This window comes from Diadema antillarum, unplaced genomic scaffold (genome assembly GCF_040938485.1).
Source record: "Diadema antillarum isolate AM-2024a unplaced genomic scaffold, OU_Dant_1.0 seq00001942_RagTag, whole genome shotgun sequence".
NCBI classification, from domain to species: Eukaryota; Metazoa; Echinodermata; class Echinoidea; order Diadematoida; family Diadematidae; genus Diadema; species Diadema antillarum.
Genome location: NW_027272602.1, coordinates 152136 through 171725, shown reverse-complemented (window position 1 = coordinate 171725; position 19590 = coordinate 152136). Strand labels below are relative to the sequence as shown.

The 19590-nt window shown below is 38.2% G+C and overlaps 1 protein-coding gene across 1 annotated transcript in view; it reads left to right on the top strand.

Annotated features, from left to right (window-relative positions):
* Nucleotides 1-19590, top strand: part of LOC139713292 (uncharacterized) — a 79721-nt gene that overhangs the window by 4183 nt on the left and 55948 nt on the right. Inside the window, exons 2-5 of the mRNA XM_071625035.1 lie at nucleotides 1713-1850; nucleotides 3925-4157; nucleotides 5385-5451; nucleotides 6081-6329. Of these exons, the coding sequence (XP_071481136.1) occupies nucleotides 1713-1850; nucleotides 3925-4157; nucleotides 5385-5451; nucleotides 6081-6329 (687 nt within the window). The remainder of the gene's footprint in view (nucleotides 1-1712; nucleotides 1851-3924; nucleotides 4158-5384; nucleotides 5452-6080; nucleotides 6330-19590) is intronic.

Sequence of the window (19590 nt, the reverse complement as noted above, 5' to 3'; positions counted from 1 at the left end):
AGTTTCAATATAGTCAAAATTGTTTTTTTTTTCCTCGAAAGTGTCACTCAACCCTCCGTATTATGCTCGTCTGTAGGCCTTTACAGAGCCTAATTTTTGTTTTTTGTTTTTTAATTTTCTATCAAAGAAGATGGCTGGATAACCCATATTCAGCTGCAAAAGCTGATCTTCCATATGGGGTCCAGTTCAGATGTTTTGCTCTTTGCGATGAATAAATGAAGTGGGATCTTTTACGTGCATGAGTTGTGACTCTTTCACACATGGGACCTCCATTTTATGTCCAATCCCAGGGAAATGTGCCTGTATATTCCTATTTGCTAAGCGCGAGTTTAAAATTGTCAATTAACAGGTGGACCTCTACTGCAAAATAAATAATCAACATAAATCCCAATATATTCCAAGCCAAGTGAGAAACACATGCATACACGGCCCCAAAGTAACTAAATTCAGGACTTCTTTTAAATTGAATGCAGTTATTTGGAACATGGTTACCTATTCACGAATTTGAATGACCGACGAGATTCCGTCGCCAGCTTGACGTGAATTTGAATGCTCTTTGATGAAATGCGTGCTCCTCTCTTAAATTTGAATGCTCCGATAGTGAATTTGAATGTTCCGATAGTGAATTTGAATGCTTCGTTAGTGAATTTGAATGCTCCGAGAGTGAATTTGAATGCTCGGATAGTGAATTCGAATGACCGGATTTTGAATTTGATTGCTGATTCAGTGCTGCGAGCGTGGAATGCATGAAATCGAATGCTCGGAATAGGAACTTGAATGGCAAAAGTATGAAATTGACCGGGAAAACCTATAATATGACTAATATAAGTTATCCCATACATGTATGTGGATTCAATAAACGTAGAAACGTAAGTAGTACATATGAGAGAAGTTTAAGGAAAATCGGAAAACAATATTGGAACCCATGTAAGACTACTACCTGTTCGGTCCTATAGGCTATCCAGCGATCATGTCTTGTGCAGATAGGATATGAAAACAGACAAAATCATGGTAAACAAACAAATGATGATCTGTCTACAAACCCCGGAGTTAGATCTATAGAAGGAGAAGAGAAGTCTCTCCTAAATACATTGTTGTGGATTTCGCAAATGCAGAAAGATCTGTAAAAAACTAAGTGCAAATTTTAGGAAATTCGGAAGACAGTTTTATAAGTTATGATTTCATAGAAATTTAGATCATTCCATTAGCATCATTACAACAAATATTCATACCATGAACTTACATCGATGTTGAGAAGTTGGTGCGGGTGAAATGTAGAACACTGATGACATTTGATTATAGGAGAGTTGAGGAAAGATGTCCTTTATTCCTTTTTATCTAATACTCCATAGTTTTCCAATCTGTTAATGTATACAGGATATTGGTCTGCGAACATGGGTAGTGTATAATGGCATAGTAATCGTCATTCTTTGATATGAAATATTTGCTTATTTCCGCAATAGGAATTACTTGGAATAGTCTTTAATGTAACAAGAAGGGTTTCTTTTAACAGTATTTGACGTGTCTGATATTCACTTGTTTTGTTTGGAAATGAAAGAAAAAGTGAATGAATGAATGGATGAATGAAAAGAAGAAATAAAGAAAGAACGAGTGAATGAATGAATAGATCAATCAATCAATCAATCAATCAATCATCAATCAATCAATCAATAATTATCATAAAACGAGCTATCCTTGGTTTTGCTCTGTAGGATTTTCGTGCGATTTCGGTAGGAGAAAGTTCTGTGGTTTCATTAATGACTTGGAAACGTGCAGTATTCGATCCAGCGAGTGGATAGTGGCAAGTGGTTACGGACCCCATGGGAGACAGCGCAATGATAATAAAGGAGGTAAGATTATATTGGTTAAAGTTCTATTTTTGCTTTGCTTTTTTAAGCATGTGCATGATATCATACATAAGCATAGTTAAGGTTCCTGTAGGATAAAACAACCAAAAGTAAGAAGAAGAGAAGGAGGAGAGACTGAGAAGGAAAAGTACATTTTAGTGTAGGGCCTACGTAATTTATCAAGACCAGTAAAAAATATGTATGTATATACATTTTGTGAATATTGTTGGTTTACCGGCATTCTGCTGAAGTCAAACTAACAAAACAAAACCAAAAAAAAGAAATGCAGCTGTTATGAAAAGTGATACAACACTAGCTGAAAAAACAGCAACACCAAAACACACACACGCACACACACACACACACACACATACACTAAACAAGTTGCGTATCATATGCCTAAAATGTAGATGTTGTGTAGCAAGTTTAATTCAATCAGCCGCTCATTTATAAAAATCATGTTTAAGTCCCGACATCGCTCATTCCTCCAAATTAATTATTATTACCATCATCATCATCATTAGATGTAGTGAACAGAGAATTAAAGTTGGTTCAAATGAGGATTGAAGCAAACAAATTATCTCTCAATATTAACAAAAGTATTTATATGTTATTTAGTCATTATGTTGATCACCTGCAAGGCGATATAAAATGAATAAGGTTTGTTTAATTCAAGTTGAATCATCTAAATTTTTAGGTCTTTATATTGACCATGAATTATCATAGAAATATCACAGAGATTACTTATCTAAGATGCTTTCAAGAAATACATATGTGCTGGAATTTTAAATAAGCTCAAACATATTTTCCCAAAATATATTTTGAAAAATGTATATTCAACGTTTATCTTACCCTATCTGAGTTACGGTATATTTGCCTGGGGAAATTGTGCAAAATCGCACATAGAGAAAATTTTCAAAATTAATACGGAAACGGGTTATCGTTCAGTCAGCCTATCTGGTTTTTATTGTCACCCTGGTCACACGAATTACTTCGTCTTTGCAAACCGACTCCTTAAAGTTGCTGAATTGTTTTTATACAACTTAGGCACATTTATGTTTCAATTATCAGCCAACGACTTGCCTGAAATTTCTCCGCTTATGTTTCAGAAAAACTATGAAGTTTATGCTTACTAAAAGACAAAGTGATTTATTTCACCTTTCACGCACTTGCACACTCCTTGCTAAAAAACAACAACAAACAAACAAACAAACAACAACAACTTTTTTGTTTTTACCGGACCCAAATTCTGGAATGATCTTCCCGAAGATTTAGTCAAATGTTCTTCTGTGTTTATACAAAAACTCGAATCAGCAATGTTACTTAATGAGGGTAAGTTGCATGATAAGACTGTTTTAACCTGTTATTTTACTATCCTCTTTCAACGCATGGCGGATCAATCTGCAGTGTATGCTTGCTTGACCTCTGGTTCCAGCGTTTATGCTCCCATTATATTATCACAACACTGTCTAGTATTTTCATTTTGAACTCGTTATGAACAGTACTTGATTCTAGATAATTGTTATAATATTATGCTCGTTCACTTGTCTATTTATATGATTTTTTTAACTCAGTTCTTATTCTTTTGCTTTTGTTTTTCCAATTTTATTTTTATTTTATTTCCCTTCTTCTTCCTTTTGTATGTACCTTGGTAGTTTAGTTTTCATAGTTTCATAATTTCAGTACGTTTTGTCCTAGTCTCCACTACAAAACTAATTTACATCTTTTTCCTATTGATAGAACCCGCGTTTACAAACTGCTTTTGGGGTTCCATCCTATTTCACATGTTATAGAATTGTCTCTTGTGTACACACGTATGTATGCTAACACATCTTCTGGTTATGACCCGCTTTTGATTATTTCATATCTTGCTTGTTTGTATTTCTTTGTCTTATAATATGTATAGATGTCCAGTGAAATATGAAAATTAACGTCCTGGAGCTGTTAACTGTGTCTCGAGTGTAGGACCAGTGCAGTTTCAGTAATTACAATTCGAAAATTCAATTCAATTTTTATCATGTTGATCGAACCTATCTGTAACGCCCAACCTCGCGGTTGCTCGTGAATCCCATTCCAGGGGGATATTTCATTGCTGGAGCCGGAGGCAGGGCCAACGGGGCCGAGTTCGAAATTCCGCAGTCGGCATTGGGGAGACTTTCTGCGGGAAGATTGTCCTTCGACTTCAAGATTTGGCAGCCCAACCCGAGTACCTTGACAGTAGCTGTGTGCGGGGCAACACATCGCATCACTAGAAGTAACTCGGGATGGACTGGACCCAAGGAGATCAATTTCTACTGCTCAACACCTAGGGTTAGCTACTCACTTTTATTTGATCTCGTCAAGGAGAATTCTCCTTAGCAATTGTTTTGACGCTGATTACATGCTGATTGAAGTGCAAAAGGAAACTCCCAATTAACACATTGTTGTACGGATTATAATTATATTAAAAGTTTCTCATGAATACAGGATGCAGCATTGTCATCATCCCATTCCTAATAAAAATGATCAGAGTAATTGCACAATACTGGTTTTATTCGCAAGTATTTGACTCTCTCTGCAACGGAAAAACTTTTTCGTTCACTTATTTCTTCACGCCTTGATTTCGGTAATCTAATGGTCTGCTTTTCAGTTTATCAAACTCAAAAATTGTCCAATTATAAAAGCTACAAAACGCCGCTGCACGCATCGTTTCTTTGTCATTGTCAAGTAAACGCAGTCATATCACCCCTATCAAAGAGTCTTCATTGGTTGCCTGTGCACGAGCGTAGTAGGTTTAAGATACTTCTTCTGGTTTATCATGTTATTGTGGGAACGGCTCCTGATTACAACGTTTGTTTGTTTCGTCAATACCAACCTACACGAATTCTTCGATCCTCAACGTCTGGTCTCTTACATATTCCGTTTTCTAGGAAATCTTAGGGGAGGGGGGAAAGAGTATTATAGTAATTTTGCTGACTCTGGACCAACACTGTGGAATTCACTTCCACATGAGGTGAAAGAATTCAAGCTCCATAACATCTTTTAGGAGTAATCTAAAATCCTATTTGTCTAACCTTTCTTTTTGAAGACAGACTTTAATGTCTTCTTTTTCATCTTCTATCATGGTGTATGTATTTTCAGTATTTTTGCTTTGATGTAAAGCCCCTTGAGCATTAGAGTGGAGAATGGCGCTATAGAAATCGTATGTATGTATGTACATGTATGTGTGTTTATGTTGTTTTATTCCCTTCGAATTGTGTGATTTGATTTGCTTTAACTGATTAACTTTTAAAAAAAGAAGTACCACATTAGAAGTTACACTCTTACGGTCCTCGACATCCCTTCTATTTGCCTATGTTTCCACTTCACTTAATAAGAAATGTTGTTTTATGACTTCAAAAAGATCTCCGGTAGACCCGGGTGTGTGTATATATCCTGGTTGTTCAGTGAAAAATAAGAACACGGGAAATCCCCCGCACTTTCCTCTTTCGATTTGCACGAGGCAAAACAATCAAAGTTGTCTTTTCACTGATCATTGCATGTATTTCCCTGTTTCAGATTACTTTCAGAGCGAAAGGGACTGGAAAGATAGCCGTGGATGATGTGACGATTACACAAATTCAAGGTAAATGCAAAACTTCAGGGGGTCACATGGGTAAATCTATCTGGCTTTGGTTGAAATTTGCCTGCTAAGAACAGGTACATCCTACAAATATACCAAAAAAAAAGTTGATAAGATAAGCCTTTGTGTTTTGTCTTTTGCAAGTCACCTGTGGCATATCAAACTTGTAACTTCATGCAATAAAACATAATTTCGCGGCATGAAATTTTTTGAGAATTGGAGTCCATGGCTGTATTCATTGCATGAAATTTCGCGATGTGTCTCCGACATTCAATGCACATAATGCGGACAAGAACTTTAATTCCCGTGCATTTTGGTTTCGTCAATCTTGCGGAATCAAAATGCACGCGAACATTCCTCCTTTTACAGTGTACTGTAATTAGAAATTAAATTTGTTTCCAAACGTCTTTCTCTCATCAACTAAACACACACACATACACACACACTCACGCACACACGCACATCCACACTAACCAACCTGACACTAACACACACACACACACACACACACACACGCACACTCACGCACACACACATCCACACTAACCAACCTGACACTAACACTAACACACACACACACACTCATCCTGACACTAACACACACGCTAACACAAAATCCACACACGTTGCAGGCACAACGGCACCTACGACAACCAAACGGCAGCGACAGACCACCATGATTCCAAGGAAGGCGACGGTCATGGAGACTAGAGATGCGAAACACTCCTCACAGTCGACAACCCCTCATTCCCGGGCAACCGCGGCCAATGGTGGTTCGAGCGGAAGACCTGTCCGTACTGAAACCATTGGAAGTGCGCCGGAAGTGACGTCAAGAACAGAATCCTACCAAAGCACGACGTCACCAGACATACGACATTTAGGTAGGTCAGGAATACAATGCGTGCATACTGTTTGCACTTAAATGTTTCGCGTATATGCCTATTCACGTAAATACACAGGCAAAAACACAAAATGCATAAGATGTATGTAGGATTAGGATTATGTATATATAATATATATAATGTATATAATATAAAATTTGACTTTTTAATATCTTTTATGCATTTGTGCTTTTGCTTCTGTATTACTTTTTTACAAATATCACCATATTATATATATATATATATACGTGTATATATATATATATATATATATATATATATATAGAAGTATTGCAACAAGTTCACTCGGTTGACATCAGGTTCATCCGTATTTTATTACTACTCGGAGTTTCATGCCACCTTCATTTACGGGCAATCATCAGGTAATTGCCTGATGATTGCCCCTAAATGAAGGTGGCATGAAACTCCGAGTAGCAATAAAATACGGATGAACCTGATGTCAACCGAGTGAACTTGTTGCAATACTTCTGTCTAAAGCTCTTCCTTTGAGGATATCGAGCACTCTTCATAGAAGGATAGAATCACCAAGTGTATATATGTATATATATATATATATATATATATATATATATATATATATTTATATATAGTAGAATGGAAGGCGTTGCTTAATTAGTGACTTAGCTGGACAGTCTGTTTCAGCCGAAGCCTCGTCAGCAACTAAATCAGTTTCTTGTTAAAGTACAGTGTAATAAGACATGTACGGCTGTGGTGCACTCAAGCAAGCAAACTTGGAACTTGTACAAGAATTATCTAAAAGCAGCCGTAAAGAACAAAGACTACAATATTGACTCCTAAAGAAAGACATTGGACCCAGTAAGCATAGGGTATGAATAATTTTGAACATGACAATTCTTGAAAATCCATGAATAGAAAATCCCTGAAGTGAAGAATTTCCGGAACTGTGTATTGTTGTTATTCTGTCACTTGTTAGTCACATATTATAACTCATTTTCAAACTTGACGAAATGCGTTCATTTCTTTAGAAAAATAAAAAATAACAAAAATTAACAAGGGTATGAATAATTTTGAGGACAACTGTATACATCAAATGGGTTAGTCAAATACCGGTTAGTGATTGGCTAAACTCAGTCACGTGGTGGAGGTACATTCGTTATGTTCGCCCATGGGCGAACATTCTTGTAAATGTCCTCACATGGGAAAACATTTTCACGTAACAAAATGACAGAAGGCCTAGGACCGCGCGCGCACAGTAAATTTGGCTCTGCGCGAGCGAGCGATCGAGTGCGTTGTGTGTGCTGGTGGTTGATGTTTTTATTGAATAGAATAAAGGCGACAGACTACAATGTAGCAAATTATATAATTCGTCAATTCAATACAAGGTTTTGGAGAGAGATTTTTCTTTTTATAGTGACTCATCTTTCAATCTCTCTCTTTATCTCTCTCTCTCTCTCACTCTCTGTCTCTCTCTCTATATATATACATATACATATATATATATATATAGAGAGAGAGAGAGAGAGAACGAGAGATATGACACGCATATATATATATATATATATATATATATGAATGTGTATATATACACATACATAATATGTAAGATTTTTTTCACAAAGATCCGCATATGCTTGTTATATGTTTTTGTTTTGCTTTGTGTTGGTTTTTTGTTTTGTTTTGCTGCAATGTTGGATCCACTCACCGCCCCCACCAATTCGCCCCAACAAGTCCCTGAAACAGGCACAATGATGAATATTTTCCTTGGCAATCGTGCATTTCCTTGTTTTAGTGTGGGATACAGACAGCTCAGAGAGCATAATGATATCCTGGCCTGATTAATGAGAAATAAGAAAAAAAAAATGTGTTGATAATGAAGGACTCAGTGTAAACAATTCACTCTTTTTTTTTATAACCGCAAGCACGTAAAGTTATTTTATGACAAAACATATTACTTCCTTGATGACAACACAGAATTCTCTTTCGAATTTTCATCGATCTATTTTCAAGTTGTTTATTACAGGGTTTCTATCTGTATTCTTGGTATCTGTAATAAAAAACCCCTGTAAAACAGGAAGTTCCCTCACTTTCCCTCATTTTGAATTTCATTTGATAAATGTGAACTTACATCGGGATTTAAAACTGATCACTCTGTAATATCTCTTACATCTAGTGAATGAAATCAGAAGACGTGGTTTCTGGAAGTTTAAAACATCCCTTTTACATGGCTGGCAATGACATTCAAGAAAGTAAATTTTTGTTCTCTGCAATTTGAGATCTAAACAGTTTTTTTTTTCTTAAATGCCAAATGCGATCAATTACTTGTGACATACTATTCAGAAAGCAAAACGGAGCAGATTAAATGAAAAAAGGTATCTTAGATTCTGATTCTCTTTTCCAGAGTATTAAACTCTGCAGAGATGAATTAGATGCTTTATATGTGAAAAAGTAAAACAAAAACAAACGTATGGTGTCATGGTTAGATCCGGAGCTTGGTGAGAAGAACATCTTTCATTGGGAAAAGAGTTATCAAGACAAAAACTTTTCCAATGAAGATGGTCATTTTTATTTTTTCCACCATGTCCACTAAGGATATTGTGAATCCTGTTAGGATAAGATTATTTTAAATTCATATATAACTCTTGTGACTCCCCCCCCCCCCACACACACACACACACACATACACATACGCACACACAAGCAGAGTTTGGCAATTCATTACCAGATGATATCAAGGATGTTAAAGTGTCTCAGAATGAAAAAGGAAAATGTAAAGGTTGGATGACACTCAATATGTGTTTAGATAACCCTAAAATCAAATTGACATATGCATATACCTCTTGTGACCCCCCCTTCCCCATATCACACTCACAAGCAGAGTTTGAAAATTCGTTACCAAATGATATCCAGTATGTTAAAGTGTTTCAGAATGAAAAAGGAACATGAAAAGGATGGATGACACTCAATGAGTGTTTAGATAATCGTAAAACTATGAAAAATGATACCACTCCGGGAACGGACGGTTTCCTTGTGAATTTTACAGTTTTTCAGAGATGTGGGAGAAGTGTTATTGAAAACATTGAACATTTCTCTTTGTGCTGTCAAATATTGTGCTGTGACCAAGTAAAGAGCAATCTGTCATCTGAATATTCCACAGAAAAATCATGACCTATCATTTTTGAGGAATTAGCCACCGATCTCTATTCTTAACACGAATCATTAACTTTTGGCAACCTGCCTTACTCAAAGGCTCAAGAAAGTTTTGACTGAGATAATTAGTTCTGATCATGACCGGTTTTCTGAAGTGGCGTTTAATTGGTGAAAACATTGGATTGGCATTACATAATGATTGACTCTGAGGCTGCGGCATTTATGCTTCTAGCAGACGCAGAAATGACATTTGATAAACTGGAATGGTCTTATATATGTTTAAAGTTCTAAAATATTTCAATTTGGGGATTGCAACGTTTCTTTGATACAGATTTTGTGTACCGATATTTCTTCTTGTGTTTAAAACAACGGTCATGCCCTGAGGTGTTTTTTTTTTTAATGTTACGCTATATAGGCATGTGCCAAGGATGCGCCCTTAGCCCGTTGCTGTGTGTAATCCGTCAAGAAATAATGAGTATATGGATCACGAGAGATGATAATGTTAAGGGCGTCACACTCAATGGTGTTGAAATTAAGTTAAGCATTTATGCTGCAGACACAACTTATAATGTTAGAAATACAAACTCTCTTACCAGAAGCTTTTAATCAATTAATTGATAGTTTTTTCCTTCTGACTTTTTATGTATAAAATCGCAAGAAAGAAGAAATCATAGACATATAGGATGTTACAAATCCCATGCTGCAGATGTTTCATTTGCTTGATTTACATATTCAACAAGGCACTATAATAGGCAAAACTACTCTTGTCAAATCACAAGGTATATCTCAACTCATATTCCTATTTTCAGCGCTTCCTAAGATTCTACATGCTTTTATAGAATATAAATTGAGCGTGTGACATATTCCATTATATGGTGTCAGAAAGCTGATGATAAAATCAGTCGTAATTATTATGGGGATTATAGTGAAGGATGGTTGCGAATGTTACAATCAATGATTTCGAGTCTGAAAATAGTATGGGTAAACTGAATCCCGACAGTAGAGGCAGCTGCTGGAAATTTATCTTTGATTTTAGTAATGAAAGATCTTGGTAGATATTCATTTCTGGTTTGAAACGTAAGGATTACAAAGATATACAGTATGTCAGTAATGTATTTATAAGACTTATTTGCTGGAGGAAATTAGTTTTCTTCCAGACCCCCCCCCCCTTAATGTTATATCCACAACCAGATTATTTGAATTGATTTCTGTATCAGGATTAATGGGAATGTTATTGTTAAACATATACTTAGATGAATAGAGATACTATGGGAATTCATTTGTTAAACAAATAGTTTATTTTTTAACACATTCTCAAATCACTAATGTCAAATTGAGTGCAATTTTGGGATTATTTTTCTATCCTATATCTGCAATCCCTTTCCAAGGGAAACATAGTGTTTGGATATGCACAAACGCAGTACAAAAACTATCATGAAGAGCTTTTTTCAGATACAAATAATGTTACTAACGGGTGTAGATTTGCTGATGAAACATTAGCTGATGAGCTTCTTCACGTTAAAAAAATCGCGTTCCTTTTGTTGAAACGCAAGCAGTAGTTGCTTGTGCATGACAAAAATTACCAAGCACAAGCAAAAGGTTATACATATGGGTTTAAGCAATTGTTTGAGCTTGACCTTTTACTAGACGAGCTTGTGCTTGTACTTAAAGCAACTGCTTACATAAGCAATTGCTAGTTTTATGCATTCGGCTCAAATTTACGTCATTGTGTTCCTGTCTTCACGGACCCATTTAACCCTTCCTTATACGGTAACGTGGTAAAACCGGGCAACTCATTATCATGCGCATCTATCAATAGACTCATGTACGCTAAAGTGTCTGCATTTATAACCCAAATTCATGTTTGTATTATGGTATATAAATTGAAACAATTACTTCAGTTGAAAGCTTCGAACTTTCACTATCGATATTTCTCTCTCTCTCTCTCTCTCTCTCTCTCTTTGTCTCTGGGTTGTGTGTGTTTTGCCTAATTTACCTTGTTAATAACGGAACATATCTAATTTTGTGTTTGTGGAGCTGCAAAACTAGTATGAAGACGTACGTTACCAGGGGCAGATCCAGAGGGGTGCACCGGTTTTTGTTTTTGTTTTTTTTTTGGTAGTTGTTGTTAAAACAAAAAAGATAAAAATGAAAATGGGGGTTGCGCCTCCTTTAATTTGGTAAAGGCGACTCCCCTTTACGGAATTCCTATCGATCCGCCCCTGCTTACAATCGAGCTGATCGATATTGACTGCGAAACTAAACACAGATACGTTCATGTTCATGTTTACGTTCATGTTCCTTATCGACAGGCAAATAGAATAACACACATAGAGTATAGTGGCATCAAGGTTCTTGGAGAATCGTGGCAGGAACGGGGTAAAATCCACGTTATGTTTTGACATGTTATTGTCATGAGCCTTCGGAAACGCCATGACGTGGACTTTCACACGCTTGAGCTCCGGAACAAATACTTCCCAGCGATTGAGGCGCATATCATTAACTTCACCTACTTATCGAGCTCATATGCTGAGAGAATAGGTTGATTTTTTTGTACACTCAGCGAGGTGGCGTATTTCCGTTTTTACACTGTGACGTGTGTCTTTTAGGTAGCTGGAGCATGTCACCCTTTTCCAGAATGGGAAGATGTCAGTTTCCTATCATCGTCATCTTGTGTGTGGCTGTCTTCACCCTTTTTACTTATTCATACTTGCGCACATCAAAAAGCTTCCTTGATACAGTGCCGTTGAGGACCCTTCTCGTCACGAGAGAGCGTGATGAGCATGGCCTGAACAAGTCCACTTCGAGTTCTCAACGCCTGCGAGAACACAGCATGACCCGAGGTATTCCGCTGGATTGTAGGTCTAGCGCAAATAGTACTGGAAGGAGGAACAACACTCCATCAAGAGCAGCCGACATTAATCAGTGCTACATATACAAACCTTCCTTCAAGCGACCGCTGCCGGAAGCGCTCTGGGCTGTGAGGCAATGCAAACGTAGGATCCCGGGTGCTATGGTAGTGGGCCACAAGAAATGCGGCACGGGAACTCTCAGCCGATTTCTAGACCTCCATCCAGGGGTCTCCATATCTCACGAACTGAATTTCCCCGCCGATGTTGTCAAGAATGTGTCCGTCAGTGAATGGGTGAGTAAGATGCCTCTCTCTAATCAGTTTCAACTCCCCATGACGGGGAGTCCCCGGTTCCTGACTGACCACAGGCAGATTTTCTTCGCCCTGAAACCACTACTGCCCAATGACGCCAAGTTCCTCGTCATTCTTCGAGAACCTGTGCAACGAGCAGTCTCGGACTACATACACATTCTCGCACATTCAGGGTCACCAACGAATGCCAGTGGGCCATTTGAACACATGTTCCACGGCGAGATATTCCGGAATACGTTTGAGAGGACAGTTTTCAACCCAGATACCCACCAACTTGAAAGTGAAAAAAATATTATTAGGCTGGGTAAATACATTGGGACAATCCGGCCTGTGCTCAATCAAAGTGTCTATCAGCGCAAACAGTTTCATTTCATTGACGGGAATTCTTTTGCAGAGGATCCGTTTCCTATCATGCGAGATATTGAGCGCTTCTTGGGTTTGCCAACATTTTACAGGCGCTCACATTTTATCCAGGACGCAGAACGCGGTTTCTTCTGCGCCAACGTGACGGAAAGGCCAGATTTCCGATGTATGCAACCAGGAAAAGGGCGACCTCACCCGAACATCTCAGAAGATGCCTTAAACAAATTGTACGATTTCTATAGACCATACAACCACGCCTTAGCCGAGGAAATAGGGCTTTCTTTTCCCTGGCTGAAAAGTTAGCATCACTTGGGGGATAATGATTCAGTTTGATAATTGATTATCTGATTAGTGTTCCTTCTGTTAGCTGGTGATACGCTAACAGCGTACTACCTATCGAATAATTGCATTAAGTAAGGGATTTCCCTGTCTTTGTGTTTTATTCTTCTATATTCCTGCATAACCTGTATTATTTTGTATTACTTTATATTGATAACACTCAAGATAAATGAGAAACTCACTCGTTATGTATCGCTTACATAACGATCAGTATCCATTTTCTTTCTTTTTTTTTTTCCTCATTATTTCAGTTGAACAAGAAATAGTGATTATGCTCTTTTCCTACAGAACAATCTGACAAATTTCATTTGCATGATCCTAAAACGGTGACGGCTGTAAAATCTATCAGACAAACCGCATCTATTTTGTAACTCTCTTCCTCGAAGTCCACATGTACTCTGTTGAGGAAGCTATAAAAATAGCGTAGCTCTCTAGATAAAAGAGACTTTATTGATATGTCTTTGTGAGTGTACTGTACATGAAATTCCTTCGTGGAAATATCGCCACCCTTAAAAATCTTTTACGTAACCATAGGTCCGTTTCATGAAGTCATCACATGATTAATGTCTTTATATAAATCTCAGAATGGCCAAAGTCGCTCATACGTAGCTATGTAGAGAAGTAAAAACCCTTACTTGAGGTACCTCAAAAGCGTGTCTTTATGAGCGAAAAATCTCTCGTAAGACTTTCATGACATGGACCCCATGAAACCGAACATGACCTGGCATTCAAAGCTACTCATCTCCACATGGCTGACGAAATATTTTGTCATGCCTTGCTGATCAGTGATCCAGGTGATATAACTTTGTGTAAACCTACTACGTAAAAGCAAACAAACTTCTCCATTCCTTTTTTCCATTCTTCTATCATATATTTTTTTTTATATATTCTATTTTTCGTATAAAAAGGAGCTGCAGACAAAAACAAGCTACGCTTATTAATTGTTCCCCTTCTGTATTACTCATTATTATTATTATATAGGGTTTTTTTTTACACATTGTAAGGCCAGTGGAGACAAATTTACTTTGTAAACAACTTTAGTCATAATATTTATGTATGAACAATGTGTTACATAATTATGTGCATGTACAACAATGATGCAGGAACCAATAAATCATATAAAATTAAATCAAATCAAATATCAAGGTAATACCCATGGCCATAAGTTAAAATTCCGCTCCTTCGTTTTCCCCATTCCTGTGCAAATATAGTAGGCCCTACTCTCCTCATAATCGGGTAGGCTCGGGCAGAGCGTTTCTTACCCGATTAAGCGGAGTACCCGATTAGCAGAAGAACACGTCTCATTCACAATGGACACACACAATGTGTATGTACATGCATTGTACACTGCACTAAACACCTACACTAAACACCTACACTGACATGCTTACGATAACACGCGTGCTTGCACGGCACATAATACACACTTTACACTTGCTCAGTCACGAGCAATAATTTACACTCTTTTTAAGGATAATTATGTCTTCAGAAAACTTTGTCGTTTGACTATAGACTCTTCGCTAACACGCAGGCGCTCTCCGAAATGAACACGTCTCTTTGCGTGCACTAGTCATGCAGAACGTCGGGTTGCTTTTCGAGAAGTGACTGGGGGGAAGCAGAATTATGGAGCTGGTGCATGGCCTGATTTTCGTTGCAAACTTCTCGTATTTTGAATGTTGTTGCGGAGCAAGGGAGGAGCGCAAACTGTGTGTTCAACTACTGTCTGTCTATGCAGCTGTGAGTGCCAGCTATATACCTATGTGTAATGTTCGTTTACGTGTGGCAAGTCGGTACTGGTACTTGTGTTTTCATGTTTAATCACTCCCCAAATGATCGGTCTTTTCTGCAAATTAAGCAGAGAATGCGATTAGGCGTGTAAAATTTCCTAATTCATGATTTCTGAAGTGTTATATCTGCGATAAAATGTGGGTAGAAATTAGATAAGAGGAAAATCGTTTACCAGTTTATGCGGAGAAGCAACCCGATTATCAGGTAATTTTAATGTGCATTGGAACTGTTTTTGACATTACTACCCAATTAAGCGGAGTACCCGTTTAAGCGATACCCGATTACGAGGAGAGTACTGTAGTGAAAAACGTATCTTTTTTTTATTCCGGCACAACTCGTCATAACGCTAAGCGACCCCCTGTGTTTATTGCATGTTCCAAATGCATATGAATTGTAAATAACGTTGTATATATCAATTTCCAAATATAACTTGGGGTTTGCCTGACATTTTTAAACATTTATCATTCAATTTAACAAATTTGCAGTTCAATTTCATTCCGAGGACTGGAATATGCCATGGGATCTTATTTTCACATTCGTATTTTGTCGATCATTTTCGAACAAAGTCTATTCAATTAATTTAGTCATTATTGTCACACATTCTTGTCATTGACACTTCCAAATTCGTCCATCGCACTCACTGCACACATAACAGCAAATGCAATTCCGTCTTTTCAGTGCTTTAAGCCCCCGTTCCACTATCACGATTTTGACCCCGATCTGTCCCGATCTAGCAGATCGGGAGAGAGCGGCAAAAGCGTACGGGGATCGGAAGCATCGTAGCAGCAGCGCGTGGAGGTCGGGGTTGGAGCGGGCATTTTTTCAGATCGGGAAGAAATTTTGAACTGGTTCAAAATCTCTTCCCGATCTCCCCGATCAAAATTGACATATTTTTAATCGTACGGCAAGCGGGGAGAGCGTAGTGACAGTGTAAACGCAGCGGGGAGAGCGGAGTGACGGCGTAAACGCAGCGGGGTAAGCGTAACAAGGTCTTTCTGAGCGTAGTAACATCGGCACACGAACGGGAAGTAATTTTAGCTGTAATTTTCGAAGAAGAAGAAGAGATGAAGAAAAAGAAGAGAAGAAAGCAGCGAAGCAGCTACCCAAAAGGCGAAGAAAGAGAGACTGCACGTGATGCTGAAAGAGGAGGAAGAGGACACAGCAGAATTTTGAAGAATATGAAATCATCTACAACTGGAGGAAGACGGACTATAAAAGCAAGGACATCAAGAAAAAGCCTTGGAAAAATCAGCACGTCTTTGTTTATACAATCCATTGCTGCAAAAGAACCGTGAGTTGAGGAGCCTCTTCGAGGTCCACAGTATATTTCTTCGGTTCTGCATGCTAATAAGTTGACTGACTGCAGACCGACAGTCGAATCGGGGTACATCGGGGCACATCGGGCACTTTTCAGCTCTCTGAACGGGGTAACAGCGTGATAAGATCGTATAGATCGTTCAGAGCGTAGATACAGCGTGCATCGATCGGATATCATCGGCAACATCGCACTGACAGCGTAGCTACATCGTTCTAAAGCGTACCGGCAGCGGCAGATATCGTAATGTCTCATTCCCGATCATCGTAGTAAGAGCGTAGCAAGCACTTGGTAGTCGTAACTGCAGCGTACTTAGAGCGTTCTAACATCGTACTGCGTCCAGATCGGCTCAGGTTTTACCCGATCCTTCCCGACCTGAGAAAATTGTCAAATCGTAGCGAGAACGGCATAGTGGAACGGGGGCTTTAAAGGGATCGTACGGTTTTGGTTGAGACCTAACATCAGGTTTCTAAATTTTTTTTTTGTGAGATAATGAGAAACCTCTTATAAAATATGAAAGAGCATGTAATTCTATGAGGAATTCAACGTTTATTTGATGAAAATTGGTTTTGAAATGGCCGAGATATCCAAAAAAGAGCAATTCTAATAAAGTGTGGAACCCACACTTTATTACGATTGCTTTGTTTTACTTTGTTTCTGGATGTTTCAGTCATTCCAAACCCAATTTTCATCAAATAAAGTTTGAATTCCTCTTAAAATGGTATGCTCTGTACTATATCCTAAGTGTTTTCTCGGTATCTGGAAAAAAAAAAAAGTTAAAAGCCCAATTCTTATCTCCACCAATACTGTACCATCCCTTTAAGCGATCAGTTTCGTCAATTTTCCTTTGAATTCATCTCACAATCTTTTCTGTTGTGATTTCTTGGTTAAATCATTTTTCCTGTAACTCTACAGTTCACTTTTTCCACATTTAGGGGTAACATTCACACACACACACACACACACACATGATTACATGCACATAAACAAACACACCCTAATCAGAGTACACACAGAAGCAAACGTGTACGGTCACACAAACGAAATCAGTGATCCACGACTATTCCGGGCAAATAATACGTGTAGGCCTACAGTGTGTCCTACCAAACAGTAAAGAGTTTTGATTTTATTTGTCCTTTTATCATATCGGTGTGTTCCCTCAAGATGAGTTCCTTGCATTTCATGTGAAAGTCAGCCATGATTAATGATGAATCAATGTCTATGTTTTTGAGTGTGATTCATTGATTTATTGTACCATGCAGAAACAATAAATGAAATGTAATGAAAAAATGATCAATGACAATTTTACATTTATAGAGTTGAAGCCCTCTTTGATGTAAAGTACAAAAAAAGAAGATATTATATTTTTGCTGTTTTCCATGTTAAATGTACTTTGCTTCATACATAAGATGCAATAACATAAAATCAGGAAATTTGGATTTGAGCTCTTTTATTTTACTGATTTTACGTTATTGCATCTTAGTAGGTGTGTGAGGATGGGGTAAACGTGTGTGTATGTTACTTCTAAATGTGAGAAAGTGAACGGTTGCAGGAAAAATGAAATAACCAACATCACAACAGAAAATATATGAGATGAATAATTGCAGGAAAATTTGACGAAAATAATCGCTGAAAGATAAAAATTGCTTTTGCTGTTGTGTGCAGCGAGTGTGACGGACGAATTTGAATTGCAAATGATGAAAATGTCTGACAAAAGACTAAGTTGAGTAGACTTTGTTGGAGAATGATGGACAAGAGACGAATATGAAACTAGGATTCCACATACATAGTACCTGCTGCAACTACAAGGAGTAGACCAGCCCTGGCTGGGGGGGGGGGGGGGGGGGGGGGGGGGGGACTCGGTGGGCTAATGGATATCAGGGGCGGATCCAGGAATTCAATAAAAGGGGGCACCTTTACAACAGGCGCAAGCCCCCCCCCCCCCCTCCCCCTTTTATTTCTTTTGTTTTGATAAAAATCAAAGGGTCGCGCCCGGTGAGCTCCCGCCTGGATCCGCCACTGGATAAGGCACCCGTCCTTGATCAGGAGGCCGTAGGTTCGAATCCCGCCCGAGTATGCCTATGTGTACCCATGATTTCTTTTGTCATGATGGTCACTACTAAAACACTGATCAGCGACTTCTAGCGAATTCTATAATTGATTATCTTCATAGGCCTATACCAAACATTACATATTTACTACCAAACGTAAAGATGGAAAATCATCTTTAGCGTCGTTACAGAAAGTTGTGAAATGTTACTATGAAATTGAACAATTTATCTATAAATAGCAAGTACACTTTAAAAACATCGTTGTTAGATTTAACACCATGGGTGTTAAATCTAACACCGATCTAACGTCAATAGAGGACCACACCCACAGGTGTAGAAAATGTATTGTGACGGTGTTAAAAAGTGTTCACCTGGCACTTCGTGGTGTTAATTTGACAGTGTGGCTGGTGATATTGTTGACACTGCGCTATTGATTCAATAATGACACCTCATGGTGTTGATTTGATATTGGTGGTGTTAATTTCAATGGTAAAACACCGGCATCCAGCTTCAATAGGGGACCACACCAACTGGTGTTACTGTGATTTTTTCAAAAATCAAGTACTTTATCGGAAAATTCTTTATCGTCTTGTTGAAGTTCAAAATTAACAAGAAGTGCAGTAACTAAGAAATTATTAAAAAAACAATTTTAAATTTTGAAATGACACCGGAGGTGTTAATCTACCACCATGAATGAGCACCGGAAATTTAACACCAGCTCGGTGTTTCATATTTAACACCGGACTTTTTGCAGTGTATAAAGAGACATCGTCGCATCTGGACCTGCTGCTTTAATTTCGAGAACGGTTTCTCGTCCAATCATGGACGTTTTATCAGCTCATCTCATTTGGAGAGGTCTGTAGTACGGATAATGCCTCGACGACCGGCTCCGAGCAATAACGTCGGCAAGGGCGGTGATTTAGCATAGTCGGAAGCGCGTCTGCCTCATGATCCAAAGGACCCGGTATTCAATTCCCGAATCCCAGTGAGAAATGTTCTGTGTAATCATACCATCCCTTCTTGTAAGGGGCAAAGCACTCTGTCGTTTGGATAGGAAGTAAAATGGAGGTCCCGTGTGTGAGAGAATCACAACTCACGGACGTAAAAGATCCA